Source organism: Maylandia zebra, linkage group LG22 (assembly GCF_041146795.1).
Source record: "Maylandia zebra isolate NMK-2024a linkage group LG22, Mzebra_GT3a, whole genome shotgun sequence".
Lineage (NCBI taxonomy): Eukaryota > Metazoa > Chordata > Actinopteri > Cichliformes > Cichlidae > Maylandia > Maylandia zebra.
In genome coordinates, this window is record NC_135187.1 from 18,937,824 (window position 1) to 18,962,103 (window position 24,280).

Here is a 24,280-nt window from a genome sequence, read left to right on the forward strand (position 1 = left end):
CGTGTGACGTGGCACGGGGAGCGGAAGAGCTTGTTTGTGTTTTGGTTCTAAGGGGAAGTTGCGAGAAGAAAGAAAGGAGGAGACGTGACAGGATTGTTGAAATTGTTTTCTCGGTCCCCCCCTCCCCTGACACCAGCTCATCACAGTGTCCCGGGTTCTGTGTGCGAACTGCAGCGGTGCTATTTAAAGTTGTACATCGCCTGGCTCTCGGGTAACGTACTTGTCACGAATCTACGAGTTGTGGTTTGCAGCTGGCTCGGTGACATGACGCCGCCGTTTGTTTAGTTGTCATCGGTGACTTCGTTAGCTAGCTATGTCGCTAGCTAAGTGCAGCTAATGTCGATGGTGTTTGGTGGCATGGGGGATGCAGAAATGCGGGCCTTTGTCCTGTCGAGTCCGCTTGTTCTCTTGTATACCAATAGCAAAAAGCTTATAATGTCTTGTATAGCAGGTAGCATGGCAGGCTTACAGTGACTTTGCTAATAGGTGGACTGGGTTCAGTGGGTGTAATGCTAACAGTGACAGCAAGCTAACGTTAGTGTTTGTTAATTGAGGGGCTCAGCTATTCCCCTTGAATCAACATTAGCTAAACAGCACCGGCAATCAGGGTTTCAATTCGAAAGAAAAAAACAATGGCGTTAGTTTTATGCAGATAGCTGTCGTGTTGTTTTTATGTCCTTACAGCAGTCGGGAGACTAATGACACCAGACAGCTAGGAATGCTAAGCTTTGCTAACAGCATAAACGCTAACAAGCTAGAGAACAAAAACACTTTGGGGAAAATGGCGGCCCCCTCTAACATCAAAACAGACCGATAGCCACTGCTAACATAGAGCGAGTGTGTTTATAGTCAACTAAGTATCGAGGGTTCAAGCCAAATATGCACGTCGTAGTCATGTAATGCGCAGCGTTTGTTGACAAATCGTGTCATGAGTGTGGGTAAATACAGTCACTGTTCTCATTCCAGTTCCTGGAGCTTGTTTGTTTTCTTGCTGCGCGTCTTCAAGACTTCGTCTCAAGGATAAGTCGATTGAGATAAGGTTGAAATGTTTTGGCATGACCTCGCCGGTCAATTTATTGACTCGTTTCCCCAAAGCTCTTTATTTGAAATAGACCCAGAAATCTGGTGGCTGTTATCTTTACCTTAATAAACTCTGTTATATGAATGCCTTCAGCCTTTAGTGTTGCGACACAAGTAAGAACGGTTTGCCACAGATGTGGGCTAGTGACGCACAGGTTTATAGTGTGTGTGAAAAAAGTAAATGCTATTTATAGAGCTCATTTTGAAATGACTGGAGTTGACCATAAGTGCAGTACAGGCACACTCATTTTGTAATCCACGTCTCAAGAACCCAATTACAAACATGGAGCTTACATAAACAGGGAACATAATAAAATATAATATTTAAGAAAAGAAATCAGAAAACAGCTGCATTCTACCAATGCTAAACAGTCAAGTAAAACAGTAGTACAAAACATTTACAGTGTGTTTGACCAAACACTGACGGACCTGAGGCTAAACTAAAAGCAGCTAAAACAGGTATGTCATTAGATCTAAAATCATCAGTTGTTGAACCAGTCCCCATGCGCTTAGGGGCAATAACCACAAAGTCCCAGTCGACTGTAGTTTTTAGGCAAGAAGGGGACACTGAAAGAAGAAGTTAGGGTGATGATGACAGTGATTTGGAGGCAAAAATATGGAGATAAAAAGTGAATCGCACATTTGTAATGGCAGACATTTTTTTTTATTTGCTCTGTTGCATTTGCATTTAAGCAGTCCTGGCACAGTTACTTTATAGACTGACTTGCCTATTTTTGCAATTTTGTTCAGAGTACATTCATAGCTGTATCCTCTTAGTTATCTTGCAGATTATAAGCACATGTTAACTCTTAACTTATATAATTAAGTAGCACTTTTCTTCTTGGAGCAGTCACAGCTACTACTACTCGTTCATCCCATCACACATAAATGCATGCAAGTGCTTTTTTTTCTTTACCATAGCGCCTTTTCTATCATTTGCATGCACTCTAGCTCACAATGCATGGATTGCAGGCGACTCAGGGTTCAGTGCTTTCCCCAAGGATACTTCAGCATGCAGTCTAGAGTAGCCGGGGAATCTATCCATCAACCTTTCAAGCCACAGACACTCAAATGTGTCGTATGCTATTACGTACTGCTACCTTACAGTATACTATAATTCAGTACAACATCTTCATAAACTGCCATTGAGGCTACAGCCACCACAGATTAATGCCTCTCCTCAACAGAGTGTGACTTGTGTGGTTAACAAAGGTTGCTTTGTGCTTTATTGCACTGCACCATATATGTGAGTTTGATGCGAGGCGAAAGGCCAGTTTTTGATCAGGCACAAGATTCCACTAAATTCACCCTGTGAGGCCAGACATAAGCCGTGATTATCTCCTTACAACAGCCGTCTGTGTTTTTTAGAAATTCTGAGCTGTTCATTCCCAAATAAGTTAGTAAGCACTACATGCACGCATGGTATGCATGCATGCAATGGTTCTCGCAGTTGTACCACACTTGTGTAATGTGGGTGGGTCTTTCCCCGGCTCTCTTTCGAGTTTGCCATGAATCACTGTTGTAGTTCATGACAAGGCTTCCTTTTCCTGGTGTTACTGTAAGTTACATTCATGAAGAAGTGTCTGAAATTTCTGCATCCCCTGTCAAAAATTGCACATGCATTCAGAACAGGCCTTTGTGTGTTTGAAATGCTCGCATGTTATTTTTACTGACTTGAAATGTTCACAGAATAATTCAGTTATTAGCGTTATAAAATTGCATTTACAGCCATAATTTGCAGATAAAAAAGATAGCTAATTGATACAGGCTATCATTTTCAATGCACTGTATATGAATTATATTTGAATTTATTGATCACATAAATTTCTTCATGTTGCCTAAACTGCAGTGTGAAAACCACCTGTTTCTTTGAAACACTCTGTGTGTGAAAACCTTCTTAATTCACAACAAATTGAAGTGATACCAGTGGGTGCATGCTTGACTTTGATGTGTGCAAGTATGAGTAAGAGATGTATCATTTTTTGTATGTAGTCTGCTCTGAGGAACTTTCATTGACCTTTATGTCCCAGTCAAAATGTCAAAAGATTGCCTAATTTAGTTACTTTTTTCTAGTAGCCTATTCATTAGTCGGATTCTAGTTTTCATAAGATTTGTAATTTTATAATGATTTTCAGAGGAAGCTGATCTTATATTTATAAATTTGTTGCATGATTTGAATATATGAGTAATGCTCATTTGTCTTAAATGTCAGACTGTAATCTATACAAAAATAACTGTTCCGTTCCTGTTATGACTTGTTAAACTGCATTTGAAGGGAAAAGAAATTACAAATCTCTTAGAGTTTAATATCTGTTTTTACTCTGTGAACATGTTTGTTCTCGTGCTTCCTGCAGCAGAAGTCCCGACAGTGAGGTTCGGCACACAGGACACCTGGGATCTGACTAGGTCATGGCCAATCGAGGAGGAGCTACGAGACCCAATGGACCAAATGCAGGGAATAAGATCTGTCAGTTTAAGCTGGTGCTGTTGGGTGAATCGGCTGTGGGGAAGTCCAGCTTAGTGCTTCGCTTTGTCAAGGGCCAGTTCCATGAATTCCAGGAAAGCACAATAGGAGGTAAGGTCATGTCATCAAATCAGGATGTTTCTGACAACCTGGCAGTTCTGTTGGTTTTTTTTTTTGTTGTTGTTGTTTGTTTTGTTAGTTTGTTTTCCTGAGAAGTCCCCATTCAGAATACTGATGCTTTTGTGTTGACACATTTATCAGCTGTTTATATGACCTCGTAAAGATATAGTTTTGGTGTCGTTAATGATCACGCAAAAACGACTCGTCTCTTCCTATCTCCACAGCGGCCTTCCTAACCCAAACAGTGTGTCTTGATGATACAACAGTGAAATTTGAAATCTGGGACACTGCAGGCCAGGAGCGTTACCACAGTTTGGCACCAATGTATTACAGAGGAGCACAAGCTGCCATTGTGGTCTACGACATCACAAACGAGGCACGTTCATCCTCGACTAAGACCCAGGCCTTCCAGAGCACTTGTAGAGCAAGTTAAAACATGAAAGTAGCATTAGATGTTGACAAGTGGTACCGTGTCTTCATTTTTATTTCAGGAGTCCTTTGCACGGGCCAAGAACTGGGTGAAGGAGCTACAACGACAAGCTAGCCCTAATATAGTCATCGCTCTGTCAGGAAACAAAGCTGACCTGGCTAACAAAAGAGCTGTGGACTTCCAGGTCAGTCTAGACAAACCTTAGACTGTGTCTTAGGCTTTCATGATTTTACAATTATTATTATTATTTTTTAATCTAATTTTTCTGTGACCTTTATGTGTGGAGTTTGCATGTTCTCCCTGTGTCTGCGTGGTTTATCTCCGTATACTCCAGCTTCCTCCCACAGTCCGAGCACATGTAGTTAGTACAGTTATTTAATTGGTGATTCTAAATCTCTCATAGGTGTGACTATGGTGTGAATGGCTGTCTGTACCTCTCTGTTAGCCCTGCGACAGGTTGGCAACCCGTCTCCAATCCCACCGCAAAACTGAGTTGGATGAGGGGAGGAAAATAGGTGGATGGGTGATCACGTTCCTAGCAGACGCTGTATTCTAGAGCCATGACTTCCGTTTTTAATTATCCCCTAATTGTGTTTCTCTTATGCCTGAAGAAATGCGTGTTGGAGGCTGTATTAAAAATTCGTTTGTTTACACTGTGTCAACAGGACGCCCAATCATACGCAGATGACAACAGCTTACTTTTCATGGAGACATCGGCCAAGACGTCTATGAATGTGAATGAGATATTTATGGCCATTGGTGGGTAACTTTTAGGACTCAATTTGTAGATATTTGTTTTTCTGCATATTTCTATTATTCGGAGTTAGAACTGTTCCCTCATAGCAAGAAGGTGATGGCTTGAAGCCCAGTTTAGGGCTCCTTCTGTGTGGAGTTTGCATGTTCTCTGCTACCCTGGGCTTTCTACTGTAGCTCCAGTTTTCTTCTGCTGAAAAGTACACAAGGTTTACAAAGCTGCTGTTAGGCTTGGACAATCACAAATTCCTAAGAGGTTTCAGTTCCTGCTTAAAATGCAAGTTAAAAATTAACTGGAGGACAAGGTCAAACTAGCATGATTGATGTGTTTGTTAATGATTTTTTTTTTTATCATTTGTAGCTTCTCTTTTCTGAAAATCGTTGTATTATTTATTTGTTTGTTTGTTTGTTTGTTTGTTTTGATTTCTTCCAGCAAAGAGATTGCCAAAAAATGAGCCTCAGACTGCAGGAGCAAACACTGGGCGCAGCCGGGGAGTGGACCTGACAGAAGCTGCCCAGCCAGCCAAGGCTCCATGCTGCAGTAACTAACATGAAGAACACCCTCCTCCCTACCAACCTGTATGGCAGTAACTAATGTGGTCAATGCCCCAAATGCCACTGCAGTTACTAATGCAATGTGTCACCTACTCTCTGAAACAAGAAAATATGCCCTGCACTCGCCACCCCACTCGTCCACTTTTAACAAATTCATTGCCATCACACTGATCTTTCTTTGCGGTTCTGCCTCTTTTCCTCCATTATGGTTCTGCTGCTACCCGGGGAAGCCTCCTAACCACTTTGTCTTACTTTCTGCCATCGAGCTTGTTACATCTATCGTATTATTGATAGATCAGTGATCGCAGGTATTAGAAACATTAGAGCACCCTTCCTTGCGTTGTCATCATCTTTACACCGTGTAGACATGAGTTTCATCTGGAGGAAGTGATCACTTCTCTTTTCTGGGATAGCTTAAGTCTTTAATGTTGCATTTCTAATACCAGTCTTCTGTTTTTGTTCAATTTTTTTATAACTTTGTTGATTATTGTTTACTGTAATTTTGTCAAACTTGTGGATGCACATGCTAGCATATTTAGGCGGCCTAAAAGTTAAAGAGTTACACATTCAATCTGCAGTAGAGCAGAAAAAGTTGGTTGGAGGAGTGTGTTCTTGTTAATCTCAGAAAGAGGAAAGGTGGAGGGGGCAGAGAGAAATTGTAGATTCTGTCTCTCTTGTTGTTTCTAGGGCCCTTTATCTCGTAGCTGGGAGGGGGGGGAGAATAGTTGGTCCTTATAACCCCACTCCCTCCATTAAACCCAACGTAGCACTAGTGCATAGCTTCTCACACCACCTTGTCTCCATTCTGGGCCCGTGCCTGCTCCTAGCTGTCCTTCGTGGCATTGTGCAATGTTTCACAGTATTTACTCTGTGAGTTGTCTGCAAGGACCAGTGCTGCGCAGCAAATCCCCTTGTGTCTATAAACACAGCGCAGAGGCCTCTACGGTACACGTCAGTGTCACCAACTGCCCACTTCATGATGTGTCCGTCCATAAACCTTGTGTAGACCACCCTTTTGTTGTCATACTGCGGTCTCTTGGGTTTCTGTTTTTCAACGATTTATTCTTGTGCGGTTACTTTTTCCATTGTGTCAATGTTGCTCGACTGCTGGGTTTGCACTGGGGGTAAATCGAAGGTGATAGCAGTGAGTGGGGAGTTGCAATATGTAAAGTTGCTTCTTAATTAATATCGGAATCATAAATGTTTGACATCTTCTCTTGATTAGAAAGTGCTTTAGACACGGCGGTGTGTCATTCTGTACAAAGCCCGGCCCGGGTTTGCTGTCTGGTGACAGATTACATCCTTCGACTTATTCACACGCATTTATCCGTGTGTTTTGTTGTTTTTGGCTTTTTTTTAACACACATTTCCACAATTAAACACACACACGCCACTGACTTGTCGTCTCCCTCCCCACCTTCCCCTATTCCCTGTAAGACCTAAACATCACTGTACATGAACATACACACAGTCTGTTACACATCATCCACACCTTTGTCAAGCACACACTCTGTCCCACCGACACACAGCCCCCCCTAATTGTTACACACACATGCGCACACACACATACAGAGTACTTTTAGTAAATAACTCTTTTTACAGGTCTGTCTTACTCATGCCTTGCACTAATGATGTTCATGAATATATCTTGTCATGATTTCAGCCAGTGTGATATATAAATATATATATATATATATATAAATATATAAATATAAATATATAAATAATATACTGTAAATAAGGTGTTGCAGTGTAGTCTACCTTTTTCAATTTACCAGTGACAGGACTAATGCTTGCTAGGGAGTTGTCTAGATAATCATAAAAAAGTGTACAGTTAGCAGGAAGGGGAAAAAAAACAGCTACAATCTGGGTTTGGAGTTTTGTTGCTGTTCCTTTTTTTCTTTGTCTTTTTTTTTTTTTTTTTTTTACACATATAAATGGTTAAATTATAATCAGTGGTGGTCTTTATAAATGTATCTAGTGTTTATTAACAACAACAAAAAAATGAAATTGCATTTATTTAGTCATCTGTCTTGTATATTTCTGTCATAAAAAATATATCCAAACATGTTTTGTTTTTTTGTTTTTTAAGATTATCTCTTTACTTTACACTTCTCCATTTTTTTCTTGTCTATGCCTTGTCCAGAACTATTCCTCCTCCTACTCCTCCCTGTAAGTAGACGTGAGCTTTCAGAGGCACAGGTTGTAAAACTCCAGAGGAGTCGGACACCACGCTGCACAGTTTTTGAGCTTTCCTCTGTCTGTCCTACTACATCTCGCTAACATTGTGACGATAATTGTAGGAACAGTAAAACAACTATCAGCTGGCACAATGGCGGTTTATGAATAGATGATTTAACACATAATAAGGATGCAAATTGTAATTTTTTTTTAATTTTTTTTGTTTTGCAGTGAACACTTATTTGCAGCCAGAAACATTTAAATGCAAGCATTTTACAGTACTGTTATGTAATGACCAAATAAATACTGAAATAAATTTGATCATTTATTATTGTAATCAGGCGGTGTGCATGCATGTGCGTGCCTTTATTTCCTCTGGGCCTCAATAGCTTTTTTTATTTTATTTTTTTTACTTTTTGTCTACTACTCTATATATCTGTTTGTTTTGTCCTCTGGAGGTTATGACCCACACTTTTACTTCCCTCATACTCATCATGAAACTGATGAAAGCTTCTAATCATCATCAATCCTGAACTTTAACCTTTTTTTTATTGTTGTTGTTTGGGTGAGCATACTTAAGACATTTCCACATGTTCACTGATATGATGTGAAAATATTTTTAAGGGTCTATAAATATATTTCTAAATGGTGTTGCTATTAATTTCAGTAATTTTTCAGTATAGTCTTGGAAGTCACCTGTGCCTGACTGAAAGTATGGATCCGCTTTTTTTTTCCGCTCCCACCACGTTTGACCTTGAAATTTTGCTATAAATGGTTGCATTTTGTGACCTCTCCTCTTTGAATTGTTGTGGAGTTGGCCTATCCCATGAAGGTCCCCTAGCGGAGGAAAATGGGCCTACAGCGAGAAATTGAAAATAAGGATGAGCGCCATGTCTGATCCTCCGTTTGTGGAATAGAGCGGACGGCGCAGCGAATATTCCCCGGGCTGGCGGTCCCTTCGGGTTTCGGTGGGAATCATGGCCGACAGCGCTGGGATTCAGCAAGGTTCGCCGGCCATCGGAGCCGCGGGCCTGGTTCCGGCCGCTCCTGGAGCCGGAGGCACGGAGGGCTCAGGCGCCGCTAGAGGATCCGCACGTATCGCCGTGAAGAAGGCACAACTACGCTCCTCGCCTCGGCCCAAGAAACTGGAAAAACTCGGAGTGTATTCATCCTGCAAAGTATGCCACATCTGCAAAAGCAGGGCTTTAAAGCGGGGTAGTTTTCGGGGCTCATACTTAAAGTGTGCTGCATTTCCTGGGCTTGGTTGCAATAGTTTTCAAAATGCAAGCACAGCAAAGGAAGCCATTGCCGCACTTGAGTTTCTTGTGTTTTTTCTTTTGCATGCATGAACCAGTTACTAAAGAGGTAATACTAAAAAAATAAAATCCTGACACATTAAGTGTTTTGGAGGGGCTTTTTTTACATCTGGACTTTTCAGCAGGGGCCTTGCAGCTGCAGCCTGTTACAGTGTTACTGCTTCTGTCAAGGTGGGGGGTTGGTGAACGTAAACATTGGCTTGACGCTGGTTTTGGGAGTAGCTGGCTGTGTGCACAAGGTCTGGATACGCGTGTGTGTTTGTGTGCGTGTGTGTGGTCGTGCACGAGACCGTCATAGCAGGGGGGGTAAACAGAGAGGAGTTTATTGGGCTTATGCAGCGTATGATCCGCAGAGAGGGACGGGGTCTTTGTTTTGACAGGGTGACAGCTGCTGGCGGGGGCGGAGTTTGTTGTTGTTTCAGGGCGCATGCTCAGAACAGCACCTTCAGCTGATCATGTCCCCGCCCCCTGTTACTGTAGAAAGTCGGGCATAACATCTCTCGTTTAACCTGAGAGAGCCTGGAAAAGCTTTTAAGATATTTATGTAATAAAAAAGCAAAACTTAACAAGTTGAATGGTTTTCCTTAATTGTTCTATGTAATCTGCCCCCATTTATTGCTCATTTGCTGCTTTTAATATCGTCTTTGTGCCTGCTTGTACTCATTTAACCTCTATTTATCGCAGGCTGAAGGAGCCTGTAAGTGTAATGGCTGGAAAAGTCAGAACCCCCCTCCTACACCTCCTCAAACAGAGCAGCAGTCCAACGCAGTCAACCTCCAGGAGCCCTGTCGGAGCTGCTCTCACACTTTGGGTAAGTCGGCATGCCCACCAGAGAAGCTGCATCAGAAAATAATACCAAGAAGGGTAAGCTAGATGAATTTCATTGGCTTATTTCTTCTTTCCAGGTGATCATGTGACCCATCTAGAAAATGTTTCAGAGGAGGAAATGAACAGGCTTCTTGGCATTGTTCTGGATGTGGAGTATCTGTACACGTGCATTCACAAAGAGGAGGATGCTGACACTAAACAAGTCTACTTTTCCCTCTTCAAAGTAATTTTATTGCTTTACACTCGATTTGAAGCAAGGTAGAGTTTTCAGATCTCGCTCGCTTTAAACAAACGCCATCTTTTTCCATTGTCAGCTGCTGAGGAAGTCCATCCTACAGATGGGTAAACCAATGTTAGAAGCACAGGAGAGTCCGCCGTTTGAAAAGCCCAGCATCGAGCAGGTAGAGAAATAAGTCTCCACTGCACAGACTCTTTCATCCTCTGATCTTTATCTTACTTTTGATATATTTGTTCTTTCTTTTACTCCACGTTTCTGAAATAGGGGGTGAACAATTTTGTCCAGTACAAATTCAGCCACCTGCCATCTAAAGAACGCCAAACCATTATGGAGCTGGCTAAGATGTTTCTCAACCAGATCAACTACTGGCAGTTGGAAACGCCCTCTCAAAGACGCCAAAGGGTGCCCAATGACGACGCAGCTGGATACAAAGTCAACTACACTAGGTAGCAGAGTAGACAGATATCTTGTGCCTGCCTTTCCTGCACCAGTACAGTTACAAGCTGTAAGATAATTATGGGATATGCTTGTTCCAGATGGCTCTGCTACTGCAATGTTCCTCAGTTCTGTGACAGCCTGCCCCGCTACGAGACCACTCAGATCTTTGGGCGGACGCTTTTGCGTTCTGTCTTCACTGTGATGAGGAAACAGCTGCTGGAGCAGGCCAGACAGGAGAAGGACAAGCTCCCTCCTGAGAAACGCACACTCATTCTTACACACTTTCCCAAGTAAGAGATACAGAAGGCTCACATGCAGTTAGCCACACAGGCCTTCAAGTAGCTACACTCTGGGATGTGCTTCACATCCTCAGTATGAAACCAGACCGTAGCCACTTATGTAAAGTTGACTGCTTGTTTTAATATAGTTAAGTAGTTGTTGTGATTTCTCTGCTCAGGTTCTTGTCAATGCTGGAGGAGGAGGTTTACAGTCATAACTCTCCAATCTGGAGCCAAGACTTCTTGGCAGGGGCAGCGGGAGGGCAGATTCCTATCCACACAGGTGACACGCCCTCCCACACACCCTCGCCGAAACGCCTCTCAAGATGACACTTGTTTTTTTTTATGAAAAGGTTAAAGCCTATGACTGAATAAATTCAATTTCCTCTGTGGTTTTTTTTTTTTTTTTTTGTGTAGTTATAAGTGCTGCTTCAGTGGCCAGGCCGCTGTACTACAGCACCAGTCCCGTATCAGTGGACCCGTCCACCTGCGGCAGTGTCAGTCCTGCCAGGAAGGCAGCTTCTGTACTGGAGCCAAACCCAGGTATTGCTGACAAGCCTGTTATTACTCACGAGGTTTCAGTTAAGCCAACTTATTGCGTAACAGTACAACAACAAAAAGTGTGGACCTGAGTAAAGTCAGCCTTGTTTTACACATTTAAAAGTGGAACGGTTTCTACTTTACAGCAAAATGACTCAAGTCAGCCGTCCTTTAAGATCGTTTCTAGTTTTGGAGATTTTTATGCTTTTAGTGTAACCCTGTTTTAAATGCTGCCTCTAAGATCTGTCATCACATGAAGGTGAAGTAAACCCCAGAGCTGCTTCTAACAAACAAAGTACATATAGGTTTAAAATGAAGACTGAAGATAGTAGACTTCAGATGTCCGTCACTTGTTTACCAACCATACCAACAGTACCACATCACCCCAACAGAGCACTTTGCTCTCAGACTGCAGATTAACTTGTGGGTCCTAGGATATTTAAAAGTAGAATGGGAGGCAGAGGCTTCAGCTTTCAAACATCTCATTCTGTAGAACCAGTTTCCAGGATTTCTGTCTCCACCTGCTTTCTTCTTTTTCCCTCTAACGCCAGTAACAACAGATGGTTGCCTCTCCCACAGCCTGGTTCTGTTGGAGCTTTCTTCCTGCTAAAAGGGAGTTTTTCTATCCCACTGTTGCCAAGTGCTTGCTCAGAGGGGGTCGTCTGATTGTTGGGGTTTTTTCTCTAATATTGTTTTTACCTTACAACATAAAGCCCCTTGAGTAATGAGAGCTTTCCTCTGTGTACACTCCCCAGCTGGAGAAAAGCGTAAACCTTCTGAGCCCCTTTCCCATGAGGAAAACAAGAGACCCAGGGTGGTTGGTGACATCCCCATGGACCTCATCAATGAAGTCATGGCGACTATCGCTGATCCTGCTGCCATTCCAGAGGTAACCCATTATTGTTTAGTCACAGCATGGAGCCCAATTAGTTGGAAGTGAATTTAATCTTCATATGATAAGTATGATAAGTAGTAATTTGGGCTAAAATTCTATCATTTCTATAATTATAGCCCACTTATAAGCTGTTTGTCAGAAACTGTATCCGAGTGCTTGTGAGGCCTGATGATTTCCACTTCCTCTTCTTGTATAACGCTCCCTGTTATGTTATCTTTGCCATGTCGAAAACTTAATCGCGAGCTTCATATGAAATCTGAGCCAATCACTGCGGCGCGGTGTCATCTATGAGTGGGATAAGATAACGGCCCTTTTTACACTGTTGCTGTATGTGACAAAAAGTAAAAGTGAGAAGACACACCAGCGCATATCACTCCAGCTTCTGATACACAGCTGTTTTCTTGAAACCTTTCTGTCAGTCAAGACGTCTCACATCTGTAAATCAAGTGAAGATAAACGGAAATGGCCCGTGCTCTCTTCTTCAGTTGTTTTGGGGTTACTCCTAGTTTATTTTGAAACTGGCATCACCTGCGATGCTTTTCAATCTGACTCAAGTCTTGGATTTTTAAGAGAAATAAGAAGGCACTGCAGATTTGCAAAGGGCAGTTATGTAATCTTCACAGATACCATCCAGACCCACAGCCTCTATCAGATTTTCCAGGCTGACAGTTTATAACAAGAGTAAAAAGAATTAAAGTCATTAGATAATTGTAAATCTTCTCATCCTTCCAGCCTAATCATTTTCCTGTCAGTGTCAGATCTCATGGTAATTGGTCTTAATCTCCTTCCAAGCTGCCATAATGTGTCTGTATAGCACTTCATTTATTTTTTTTAGTCGTAGGTTAATTGTCCCTGCACAAAATGTTCAAGTCCTCTGCACATCACAGCAAATTTTGGACCATGATTTATTTGATACCTTCCTGTCTGTGCAGACTAGCCTGCTATCAGCTCACTCTGCACGTGACGAAGCCGCCCGCCTGGAGGAGCGCAGGGGCGTGATTGAATTCCACGTCATTGGGAACTCCCTAAACCAGAAGCCCAACAAGAGGATCTTGATGTGGCTCGTCGGCCTTCAGAACGTGTTCTCCCATCAGCTTCCCCGCATGCCCAAGGAGTACATCACGCGGCTGGTGTTCGATCCGTGAGTGTAACTCTGCCTCATCGTCCCACCTTAAGTTCAGAGGGTTATAGAGAAGCAGATTCCCTCTGTAAAATTCATCTTTTTTTCTGGTAGGAAACACAAAACGCTGTCCCTGATCAAGGACGGGAGAGTGATCGGAGGGATCTGTTTCCGGATGTTTCCATCGCAAGGCTTCACAGAGATTGTCTTCTGTGCCGTCACCTCCAATGAGCAGGTCAAGGTGAGAGCGTGCCCAGCTTTATTTCTCAGCTTGGTGGGTATTCAGTGATATCTGGATGGCCGGCTCTAACCCTTTCCTGGTCTGACTGTGTGGTTGCAGGGTTATGGAACACATTTGATGAACCACCTGAAAGAATATCACATAAAGCATGAAATCCTCAATTTTCTCACTTACGCTGATGAATACGCCATTGGGTACTTTAAGAAACAGGTAACATTAATAACGGCCATTAGTAACAATAATATAATAAATAGAGGCAGTGCGTGGCAGCTCCAGGATAAATTATTACTTCCTCCTTATCAGGGTTTCTCAAAAGACATAAAGGTTCCCAAGTCCAAGTATGTGGGCTACATCAAGGATTATGAAGGAGCCACACTCATGGGCTGTGAGCTCAACCCCAGCATCCCCTACACAGAGTTCTCTGTCATCATCAAGAAGCAGAAAGAGGTGTGTGGGTGACTTTTAAATGAACTCTTTAATATTTTATTGATCTAAATGCTTCTTTCTGTCCCCTCAACTAAGATTTTTTTCTCATTTGTTGCCTTCAGATAATCAAGAAGCTGATTGAGAGGAAACAGGCTCAGATCAGAAAAGTCTATCCAGGGCTGTCCTGTTTTAAGGATGGAGTCCGGCAGATTCCCATTGAGAGCATTCCTGGCATACGTATGTTATTCTTTTTCAGTGTTGGGTAACCTTGGCTTTTAAAAGTAGCTTGATACATTACAAGATTATTGGCATTAAAAAGTAATGATTGCCATTACAGCATTAATGCTGAGGAAAGTAGGCCACTTACCACATACATCCTGTGCAATTAAGCTGTCCAACTTATTGGTTATATTATCTACTGGGTTTTTATGGGCTTTATCGTACATCTACCTCTATAATCACCATCAACCTTGTTAATTTCCTCGGAGTGACAGGTTAGGCAGAACTAAAAGCTAATTAATCAAATACTTTTCGGATTTAAAGGCTGTTCTCTATGAAATCTGGATGGGTGGTTATTTTCCGTATGTATGGCTACCAGCCAAGGACTAGAGCAGGTTGCACGTGAATGCAAGAATTATGATGAATTTTTTTGAATTTGTTTTGTGGCAACAAGACAAGCAGTAATTGCAATGTCACACAAGAAAAACAGTGGTTGGAGACTGCAGGGCAACCAAAATTATTGCACTCAGCTCGCTATGTGCCTGCCTTTGAAGTGGTTGCTTTGAAGAAGGGAACCAGATTGTAAACCACTTCCAGTCAGCTAACATCTCTATAGAAACATTGGTGTGTCAGGACAGTGAGAAATCAGCAATAAGACTGAGTCAGCATCATGTCTGCTATTGCAAAGACTGACTGCAAGTTGTTTAGAGTCTATCTTTTTTCCAATTAAATGGGAATTCGTTGCAGACTTTTGCCAGGTTTAGAGTGCAACACGCTCAACCTCTGCGTAACTAATTGGTCATCCAACTACTTCCAAAAAAAATTCTGCACAATCATTCGCCAGCCAGCATTTTTTTGTGGTTACACGGAAGTTGCTGACCTATTCTTCCTCTAGTGACTAGAGAATGACTCCATTCTGGTGTATGAGTGTAATATTAGTTTATTTATATCAACAGGTGAAACTGGCTGGAAGCCTGTGGGCAAAGGGTAAGATGCTCCACTAATGATTTGGCTAATGTATTCACATTATATATTTGATCATTTTTGTCAACAATGATACAGTCAGACATTGTCTCTGGCCTTCATTTATGACAAAAATTTGCAGGCAATAATAACACGCATGCACATCTGGAAATAGCACTTCGCTAGCCTCAGTTTTATATCGTTTTTTCTACCATTTTTCACTCTTCAGGAAAGAACTGAAAGACCCCGATCAACTGTATAGCACTCTGAAAACTATCCTCCAACATGTGAAGGTGAGGGATAGACACGTATAATGTGGTCTACATCTGACACACACATACACAGACAAACAGTTTTCTTAAAGGACTGCTTTATGTGTTTTAGAGTCACCAGAATGCCTGGCCTTTTATGGAGCCTGTGAAAAAAACAGAAGCACCTGGGTACTACCAAGTCATACGCTTCCCCATGGGTACGTGTGTTAACAAGCACAGTTGTCTTAAAGGGGAGGAGATGAGTTACAGTTTGTGTATTACTAATTGTCTGCACTAGTCATTGCATAGTTGTACATTGTTTTGCGGTACGACAGCAGATCATTTCTAATTAAAGTCCACATCTTTTACTGTTGTTATTCAGCTGGCATTAAAGCATGAACTAAGTGGGGTTTATTTGTTAAATGCTATACTCATCCAACCACTGAAAGGTATCATAATTGAAATTTCACATTTTTACAGACCTCAAGACAATGAGCGAGCGTCTAAAGAGCCGGTACTACACGACACGGAAGCTTTTTATGGCCGACATGCAGCGAATTTTCACAAACTGTCGTGAATACAACCCTCCAGAGAGCGAGTACTACAAGTGTGCGAACCTACTGGAGAAGTTCTTCTACACTAAGATCAAAGAGGCGGGCCTAATTGAGAAGTAAACCAGAGGAAGAGATTTGTCTTCACCTGCACAAGGATGAGGGTGTCCTGGGACAATGAACTATTGTTTTAGACAATGCAAAAGACAAGCAAAGCAAAGGACACGACTACTGATTCTGGAGTAGATAGGTTTCAGAAACATATCTTAATGTAAAAGGTGCAAACGGGTCTTGGATGAACACTTTTGTAATGTTTGATGCTTGCTGGCCTAGACCATAAATCAGTAGCTTAGAATACCCTGAAAGATGGGTCACAAGGGGAAGGCCTCATTTAAGAACTGTAAGACTGTTTCCGTTTCCAGACAAAAGCATTGTAGTTTTTGTATTTGACCATGTGTCTCAGAGGCCCATGGAAAGAAAAGAAGAGCAGTAGTAAAACATTAAGCAGAGCAGGTGTTGTTTGTGTGCTGAAAGCACTGTATCATGACAGCTGATCAGAGATTAACCACCCATCTTACTTAATCTTTGTTTTCATACTGCCTTTTCTGTGTCTGCCTCCTCCTCTCAGTTGACTCAGGTAGAGATGTCATGAGGAATTGCCGCATGCGCGGTAGATTAGTGTTACCTGTGAGAAAAGGGACTGAGAGTCCAAGTTTTCCTGTCTGTAAAACTCTACTCTTGTGAGCACGCATGACGTTAATGAAGTCAAAGTTTGTCTGTGAAGAGTTCATCCTGCCAAAAGAGGAATACATACTTTAAATTTGTACAGATTTTAATGCACTTATACCCCACTGTACATTTTAAATGTGTATATAACATATATTTTCTTTCCCAGAACTGAAAAAGGACAACAAAAAAAACCCAATCTTTTGCTTTTATTGTGTCACGTAGGGCAATTTGACTATCAAAATGCACTTTTATTTTTCCAAGTATTAGTTAACATGAATGAGAGCATCTCCTTTCCTTTAGAATTTGTTTTACATAGAAATTACACTGTTGACTAAGGACTAATTTAATTATCTAGAGTATATTCTTATTTATGTGCTGTAATTTAGAAGAATGATACTTAAGGCAAGTTCTTAATTTATTATTTCTTATTTTTGTCCGGCAGATGGAGATTGATAACTTTATACTTTGGAGATAAACGAAAAGATTGTGCAATACTATGTACTTTTACTGTTTTGTAAAAAAGGTGTTTGTACTTTTCAAGCTTTAGAAAAAAAAATACCTTTTGTAATGTCTGGAGAGATAATTTCATGCTTTCTACAGTGACATAGCATTAGCCTATTTTATAGACTGAATAAAACAGAAGTGAGGCTAATTGCGTGTGTGCACTTTTTCCTACACAAAGACCTTGCTAGCCTTAATTGGGTTCAGCTGCAAACACAGCTGAGCTTCTCAGGCCCAAAAAAACGAAACAGGGCTTTGATGAGAACCAGACTATAAATGGTTTGCATGGCCAGTGTTCCTTTGCAACTACACAACACTAAAACTGATGTCCAGACCTCATTGAGTTAAGCCCAAATTTGTTGTGTTCAGATATTAACCTGTCACAATGATGTGTAAACGCTTATATGAAGTTTATTATCATACAGTAGAAGAAACATAAGCAGAATTACAAACAAACTTCTTAAAGAATTCATAATAAACAATTTAAAATTGGGAAATGGCAAAATTAGGAAATCTGAGAAGGCTAATACTACATTCACCTAAAGACAAATAACAGAAATGAAAGCTTAAGAGACATAAACATAAAGAAATATATAAAAATTATCACAGTTGTTCTTTATCACAAAGAAATCTCACTGACAGTAATACAAGAAAAAAAAACTAAATTAAAAATCACTTCAAAGTCAGGCAACAACTTTCAGCGACACCCAACAAAAGACTCATTGTACTTTTCAAACGGCTGATGCACGCTCCTTGAATTCCTTGGATTCTGCACAGACCTCCTGCCAGGCTTCTGCTTGAAAATTGGAGAGCGGAGGAACTGCACATCTGTGAACTTATCTCCCCGCCGAAGTTTCCTATTGAGGAGAAATGTTGAGTTTTCTTGCAGTAACAAAGAAAATAAAAACACAGTAAACCACGTGCAGTAGAGAGCGTTTGTGAGCTTACGCGTGCAACGAGGGCTCCTTGTAGTTGACCGCCATGGTGCAGCGCCGCTTGCGGATAGGAACGGGGGTGGAGCATCGAGAATCAGACGAGCCTCCACAGGAAAATTTACGATAGGCTGCAGGGGACAGATTGGTCACATCACACAGACTCAAGCCCCGCCCTGCTGGCCTTACACCAAGCCCACCTGCAGGAACGTGAAGGAAAACGTGACCCGTGAGAAAGAGGAAAAAGGAAACGGGTAAATTCACACGCATACACCAGTGCAACACAACAAAAAGGTGAATCAGCCAGCCCCTTGTGCTCAAAGATGTTGGCAACAAAAGGTTATTTATCAGAAAGAGAACACTTTCACAGTGATGTGTAAACTGGACATGCAGTTTTGGATTGAATCCTGTAACAGCTTACGTTTCTTGCATGATTTGAGCCTCTTTGGAGTTTGGTGGGGTAAAAGTGGTGGAGCTTCACCGGAGGAATCTCCAAAATTGGACAGGACATTGTCTATTCTCATCATCTCAGCTTCAATCAGAGGGCTGACAGGAAGCAAACAATCATTCTCCATTCCTTCTCCACGAGCCTCTGAAGCACCAGAACAAACAAACAAACAAACACACACACACACACACAGTTTAATTACCATTTCATACTTTTTTGTTTATGTTTATTATGTTTTTTGTTTAATTCGTTTTTTAATGGCACAAATTAAACACCTACCTTGATAATTATCATGTTCTATCTTTACAGGGTCAGGGCTGTTAGAATAGCTAAAATCAGGTGACTGATCGAGGCGACCTGCTGCCTCTTCAGAGCCTGTAGTCTTGGGACTTGCCTCTTCATCTCTGAAGACTACAAAAAACAAAATTCAATAAAATACCAGAACGTCTTCAATTATCAAATGTTAAAGAAAAAAAGAGACCAACAACAAATAAAAAATTAAACAAAAGCTGAGATTAAAAACAAATCTAAATGCTTACCAGTGATCTCTGGTTTCGGAGGGATGTTTTCCGTCTTTCTGACTGCGCTGGAGAGCCGGCCTCTTCGAGTGGTGATGCCCTTGGTCTTGTTAGGGGAAGCTGGTCTCTGTCTGGTCTTGTGAGGAACATAAAGGCTGTCTTCTGATTCAGAAGATGGAGATGAAGAGCTGGATTCACTGGTCTTGGAAATCACAGGTGAAGTTTCAGCCTGGGCCTGTCCTGTTTCTTGAGCCTCCTCACTCAAGGGTGTAATTCGCTGATTATCCTCAGCCTTGGCCCTGAATGGCGTGATGTGGACGGTCTCTTCACAGTCAAAGTCAAATGTGTCATTAAATCCCAGTGAAGTGTTGAGTTTATTGCCCTGTGCTGGAGGTGCCGTTTTGGCCCGTGTGGCTGATCGGTCCCGACTCTTTGACCTGGTTCTGGGTTTGGTATTCTCCCATGGTTTCTTTAATGGGGCACGCTCTGGTTTGCGCCCTCTCTCGGGTTTTCTTGAAACCTGTTCTGGTTTGGAGGACAGCTGCTGTTGCTGTGTCTGCTTCCTGGCGACCTGTTGTCTGCTTTTTTTGGGTGGCACTGGTTCAGGAGTAGAGTGCTGTAACTCCTCAGCGAAACCTGGATCTGCCATCTCTTGTTCTTCTAATTTTTGCATTTGACTGAGATTTTCACTGTCACTGCGAATAGGACTTGGGATCCAAGACCCAAAGCCAGGAACTGGACCTTCCTCACCCAGAATCCTCTGTTCTTGCAAACGTTCAGACCTCCTCCTGTTTTTATCTGTACGCTGACGCCGCACTCCTACTGTAGATGGCAAGGTCACCTGTTTTTCACACTGAGGATCCCCATTCTTGTTAGAGAGCTGAGGGTCTATGAAGAAACAAACGAACACGCACACACACATTAAATAATTTCAATGTCTTGACTGTAGGATTAAGATAGATGCAAATGTCAGAAGAATAAGATTGAGACAATGTCCAAAGTTACTATATTAAAAGAAAGACCTCCAATAAGTAATATATTTGGTTAATAAGTTAACAGTCATGGATAATACATAACAAAAAATCTGGGATATTGAAGTATTTTTATGCATACCTGCACAAACTGGTGAAGATTCACAGATGATGTGGTCCAGGTTCTGGCTGGTCCGCTTTCTTCTGTAATTTAAGAGGAAGCAAATCTCAATATTTCACTCAGTTTAAGGCATATAACATTTTTTATGTAAGTCATTAAGTTTTAAAACCTTACCTAACTGAATGCATGTTGTGCTTGGCATCAGTAGAAGGTTTAGTCTAAACGAAGCAAATAAATAATTCATACATTTTCTTTTACATTCAAAGTGCAGTGTCTCAAAATAATTCATATGGTCTACTAATAACTTAGGACATTCCTAATTTAAAAAATAAAATAAAAAAAAAATCTGACAGCTGACAGTGCGTACCTCTGAAGCATTCGCCTGCAGAGCCTCCTGTTCTTTCAGCTTTCTCTTGAGCAGAAGCAGGTGAAGGAAGAGTGCCTGCTGCTCTCTTTTCAGCTGCAGGATCACTGCATTAGCCTGCCTCACTTTCTCCTTTTCAGCCTGCAAGGCCACAGCCAGCGCCTTGTTGTTCACCTGCACACCCATCAGGATGGTGTGCGTGGAGGTACTTCCTGAGAAAAGAAAAACGGAATCCAGTAAATGTCAGCATCATTATCAGAATATTAACACACCGTCTCACAGTGTGGTATGCTGGCTGCTCAGCTGCTGACAAAAAAGCTCTACTGAAGGCCATTAACACAGCTGTAAACGACAGCTCTCAGCCTGGCCACAATCTGTTTGAGTTGCAGCCCTCAGGCAGACACTCATTAAAAACTTGGGTTTCACAGATTCTATTTCTATTACCACAATTAATTTATATTTACATTCTGTTTATTTATTATACTTATCCCCCATGCCAGAAATCTTCACCTGCAGATTGGAAATCAGCTGACCCAGGAGCTTTATGTTCCAACTACCTTTTTTTAAACAATCTTATAGTGTGTTTCAGTAACTTCATGGATTAGTAAATGCAAGAATGTGGGTTTAACATGGATGCAGCAAACTGGAGAGGCATTCCCAATCTCGTTATTTCAATAACAACAAATTTTTTCTATTCTATTAGGTAACTTTATTGGGGGGTGGGCAGAATTGACAAAAGATTATTTACTTACCACTTGTTTTGTTCATCATCCTTGACCGGCCCCCGCTGGGGGCTGAGGCACTGGCCAGACGTTTGTTCCTCTTCTCCTTCATTTTCTCCTTGATGTCCTCCAGACTTTGCTGGAAGGACTTCTTCTGGGTCCGTTCTCTCACCATGACTCGGGATCGGTTATTACGGCGAAGTTCAGTGTGCAGTTCAAAAGCTTAACGCAGTAGCAAAACGGTATATCGGAGCAAAACAAACGAGGAAGCTAATGTGCGAGCTAGCCGTTAACGTTTGTCAACGCACTTTTCACTAACTGCAGTCTGGCATTGTATTCGAAAACAGCACCAAATGAAACCTACCGGAATAAATATTTAAATCACCAACACAATCCGTTTATATGATACCACTCGAGCAAAAAACACATTTAGCGCTTAAAATGAGGAAACAAAATAATAATTTTTTTAATCGCAGCCTCCGTCCTCCGAGAGTTGCCGTTCGAATTGAGAACTTCGACTGCTGATTGGTAAGAATTTCAGACGACGTCACTTCCTCCGCATGAAACGGCCGTCCGCTAGATGGCGCTAATGTATAATAGAAAACAAACCGCGTTTCCTCGCAGAGGAGACGTAATTTATTTAGTATTCATTATTCGTCTGCATATTCTGCTCCATTGAGACTAAACAGGAGACTACCGCACACAAGTACAATTATCTAATTATAATCCCTGCCGCTTCAAGCTGTCCCTTTTCACCCATATCATCCCTGTCAGCTGGAAACAAAGCAAAGAAAAAAAACATCCACAACTGGGAAATAGAGCCATAGTAAACGTCTGTTTTTTCACAAGTAGGAATTAGATTAAGACCCATTAAGGATCAGGCTCATTCAACCAAAATGAGCATTTATAGCATAATTGACTGCTGAAGATAAGAGCATTCAGAGCTCAGTAGAGTGCTCAGCTGCATGTGGATGGAGCTGATAACTGTGTTCATCCTAAACCCTCTGGCAAGCAGTGTTTGAGTCATATTATTTTGAGTTTTTCCTGAAACTGCGGTGGCTTTTTCAGTGTACGATTGTACAGCAGCTAAGAAAGACAGTCAATGATTAGATCAATGTATTTTTTTTATTGAGCTAGCAGGTCTTTTGACAGTCTCTTCCAGTATACAGACTCCTGTCTTCTTCTCTGTGACATGAGGCCCATAATAAGTGCATACCTTTATGCACACTGTCTCTCTCTCACACACACATGCACACATAGAGATCTGCCTCTCTCACAGTCACCCTGCACCCATAAGTACCCATCATTAACCCAGGTTTTGCTCAATAAATGTTCCATAAATACTGGATTACTTGGTATTACATAGTCATGAGCTGATTTAATTTTCCAAGCCACACAGGGGATGTCTTGCTTGGCATGGGATGGGGAGGAAACCTGGACCTTTCTGGCATTGCACTGCAGCTAATTCATTTGGACCTTCTGCAAGTGAGGAGGATGCCAGCCAAGCAAACCGAGACTAGAGCGAAGGTTTGGTAAGGTTTGGGTGTTGTCACTGTCACCCACTAAAAAAAATGACTTCAGAAAAGTTGGCTCAGCTGTAAACAGGCACCTGATATTGGACAAGACCATGGATCATTAACAGTCCTCCGTTTAGCTGACCTTTCTCACAAATGTTTGGTTCTTTGTGAATTCTAAGCGGGATTATTTCAACATTACCTGCATGAGGACATGTAGCAATCAAGTTTAATTACAAACAAAATAAATTACACTTATTTTGAAAGAATGTAGCTGATGCCATTTTAGTGTTGGGGTGGAACTGAGTGAGTGTGTGTAAGCCTTACAGTCCTGTGGTGACTCATTGGTGTTTACTTAAAAGGTGTATTATTCTTGCTAAAAGAAAGCAAATGTTACAGCTGTTGCCTCACAGCAGGGGAAATACTCAGTGGTGTTTGTGCGTGTGTGTGTTTTTTTTAGAGAGTCTGACTGCATTAAAGAGCAAAAGAAAAAGAGAGAGAAACGTATAAAGTCAGACGGATAGACAGCCAGAGGGACTCCGCGGGTTTTAGCTCAGCTTGCTTTAATGGACAAATCCATCACACAGTCTTTTCATGCAGCTCCTCGCTACCCGCATGTCAGCTGCCTGGAGAGAAACTTATTATCACAGGTAGAGGAAAAGGGATAGGAGGAAGGGATTAAAATAAAAATAGAGTGAGTGCTGTGGCTGACTGTGAAATTAGGGTACAATAAAGATAATAAAAAGCAAGACGAGACATCAACACACACGAATAGGTTGCCTTTTTTAGTATAACAGTAGCCAGTAGGAGTCTGTCAACCTTTTGTGACGTAATACGGTTATAAAGAGATCATAAACTCATCTCTGTCCACTCAGATCTCTAGCTCCTACATCCGTGTCCAGACATCCTGACTGGCCAATGAAACCATCATCTGCCTTTCTACCAGATGAAAAGTATTAACTCTAATCTGTGAGCTCGCCTCTACTGGGGCCAAAAATACAAAGTCCCATTTTTTAATATGGAAAATGTGCTTATGGTGCCATAATCACAATTTATGGTAATGAAATCATAACATAGGTTGTGTAATCAAAGCCTAAAATTAAACTTTGTAGAGGTTTAGTAGAGGTTGTTTTATAGGCCTCAGACTGATCCGATACTGGTGGAGTAGGTGGCCTCTTTCTTTCTTTCTTTCTTTCTTTCTTTCTTTCTTTCTTTCTTTCTTTCTTTCTTTCTTTCTTTCTTTCTTTCTTTCTTTCTTTCTTTCTTTCAGCAATGCAGAAGGATTCCAGCAGTTTTCCTTCTATGGATGCAAAACCAGCTGCTGCACTACTAACAAACATAACTGCAGCAGCACTCCTTCACACTCACATCCCATTGAACACAGACGACAGCAGGACCGGGCCCCAGACACACAATCAGCTCTCAGTGGGTTGCACCTTGGCCATTATGCCTTACAGCCTGCTCTTGAACACCCTGCCGAGACATTAACTTCACAGCCAACATCCGTTCCCTTTACTGATCTGCTGCGCCATGCCATACTGCTGCACTGCCTCCACAGGACCGGAAAGCCTTG

General features: G+C 41.7%; 3 protein-coding genes across 5 annotated transcripts; 2 read left to right on the forward strand and 1 right to left on the reverse strand.

Annotated features, from left to right (window-relative positions):
- The first annotated feature begins 33 nt into the window (after window positions 1–33).
- Window positions 34–7,920, forward strand: LOC101476881 (ras-related protein Rab-5A). Of its 2 annotated transcripts, none has more exons than XM_004548075.4 (6): window positions 34–211; window positions 3,435–3,655; window positions 3,889–4,040; window positions 4,156–4,278; window positions 4,760–4,853; window positions 5,281–7,920. In XM_004548075.4, the coding sequence occupies exons 2-6, from the start codon at window positions 3,490–3,492 to the stop codon at window positions 5,394–5,396; spliced, it is 651 nt and encodes a 216-aa protein (XP_004548132.1). In that variant the 5' UTR covers window positions 34–211; window positions 3,435–3,489; the 3' UTR covers window positions 5,397–7,920. The 2 variants fall into 2 exon arrangements, with proteins under 2 accessions (XP_004548132.1, XP_004548133.1); XM_004548076.4 differs by having other exon boundaries at window positions 3,438–3,655.
- Window positions 7,921–8,006: 86 nt separating this feature from the next.
- Window positions 8,007–17,268, forward strand: kat2b (K(lysine) acetyltransferase 2B). The gene is made up of 18 exons (XM_004548077.3): window positions 8,007–8,761; window positions 9,584–9,710; window positions 9,805–9,950; window positions 10,042–10,128; window positions 10,230–10,411; window positions 10,502–10,693; window positions 10,861–10,964; window positions 11,099–11,224; window positions 11,977–12,110; window positions 13,049–13,257; window positions 13,351–13,477; window positions 13,577–13,687; window positions 13,781–13,924; window positions 14,026–14,140; window positions 15,079–15,109; window positions 15,315–15,378; window positions 15,470–15,554; window positions 15,817–17,268. Exons 1-18 carry the CDS (start codon window positions 8,561–8,563, stop codon window positions 16,008–16,010), a joined length of 2,379 nt encoding a protein of 792 aa, XP_004548134.1. The 5' UTR covers window positions 8,007–8,560; the 3' UTR covers window positions 16,011–17,268.
- Window positions 17,269–17,512: 244 nt separating this feature from the next.
- On the reverse strand, window positions 17,513–21,722 carry sgo1 (shugoshin 1). Of its 2 annotated transcripts, none has more exons than XM_004548074.4 (9): window positions 21,224–21,722; window positions 20,475–20,683; window positions 20,282–20,325; window positions 20,129–20,190; window positions 19,037–19,903; window positions 18,777–18,908; window positions 18,471–18,641; window positions 18,066–18,180; window positions 17,513–17,974 (listed from the first exon to the last, which is right to left on the reverse strand). In XM_004548074.4, exons 1-9 carry the CDS (start codon window positions 21,366–21,368, stop codon window positions 17,815–17,817), a joined length of 1,905 nt encoding a protein of 634 aa, XP_004548131.1. In that variant the 5' UTR covers window positions 21,369–21,722; the 3' UTR covers window positions 17,513–17,814. The 2 variants fall into 2 exon arrangements, with proteins under 2 accessions (XP_004548131.1, XP_004548130.1); XM_004548073.4 differs by having other exon boundaries at window positions 18,066–18,249.
- Between the last annotated feature and the right edge of the window lie 2,558 nt (window positions 21,723–24,280).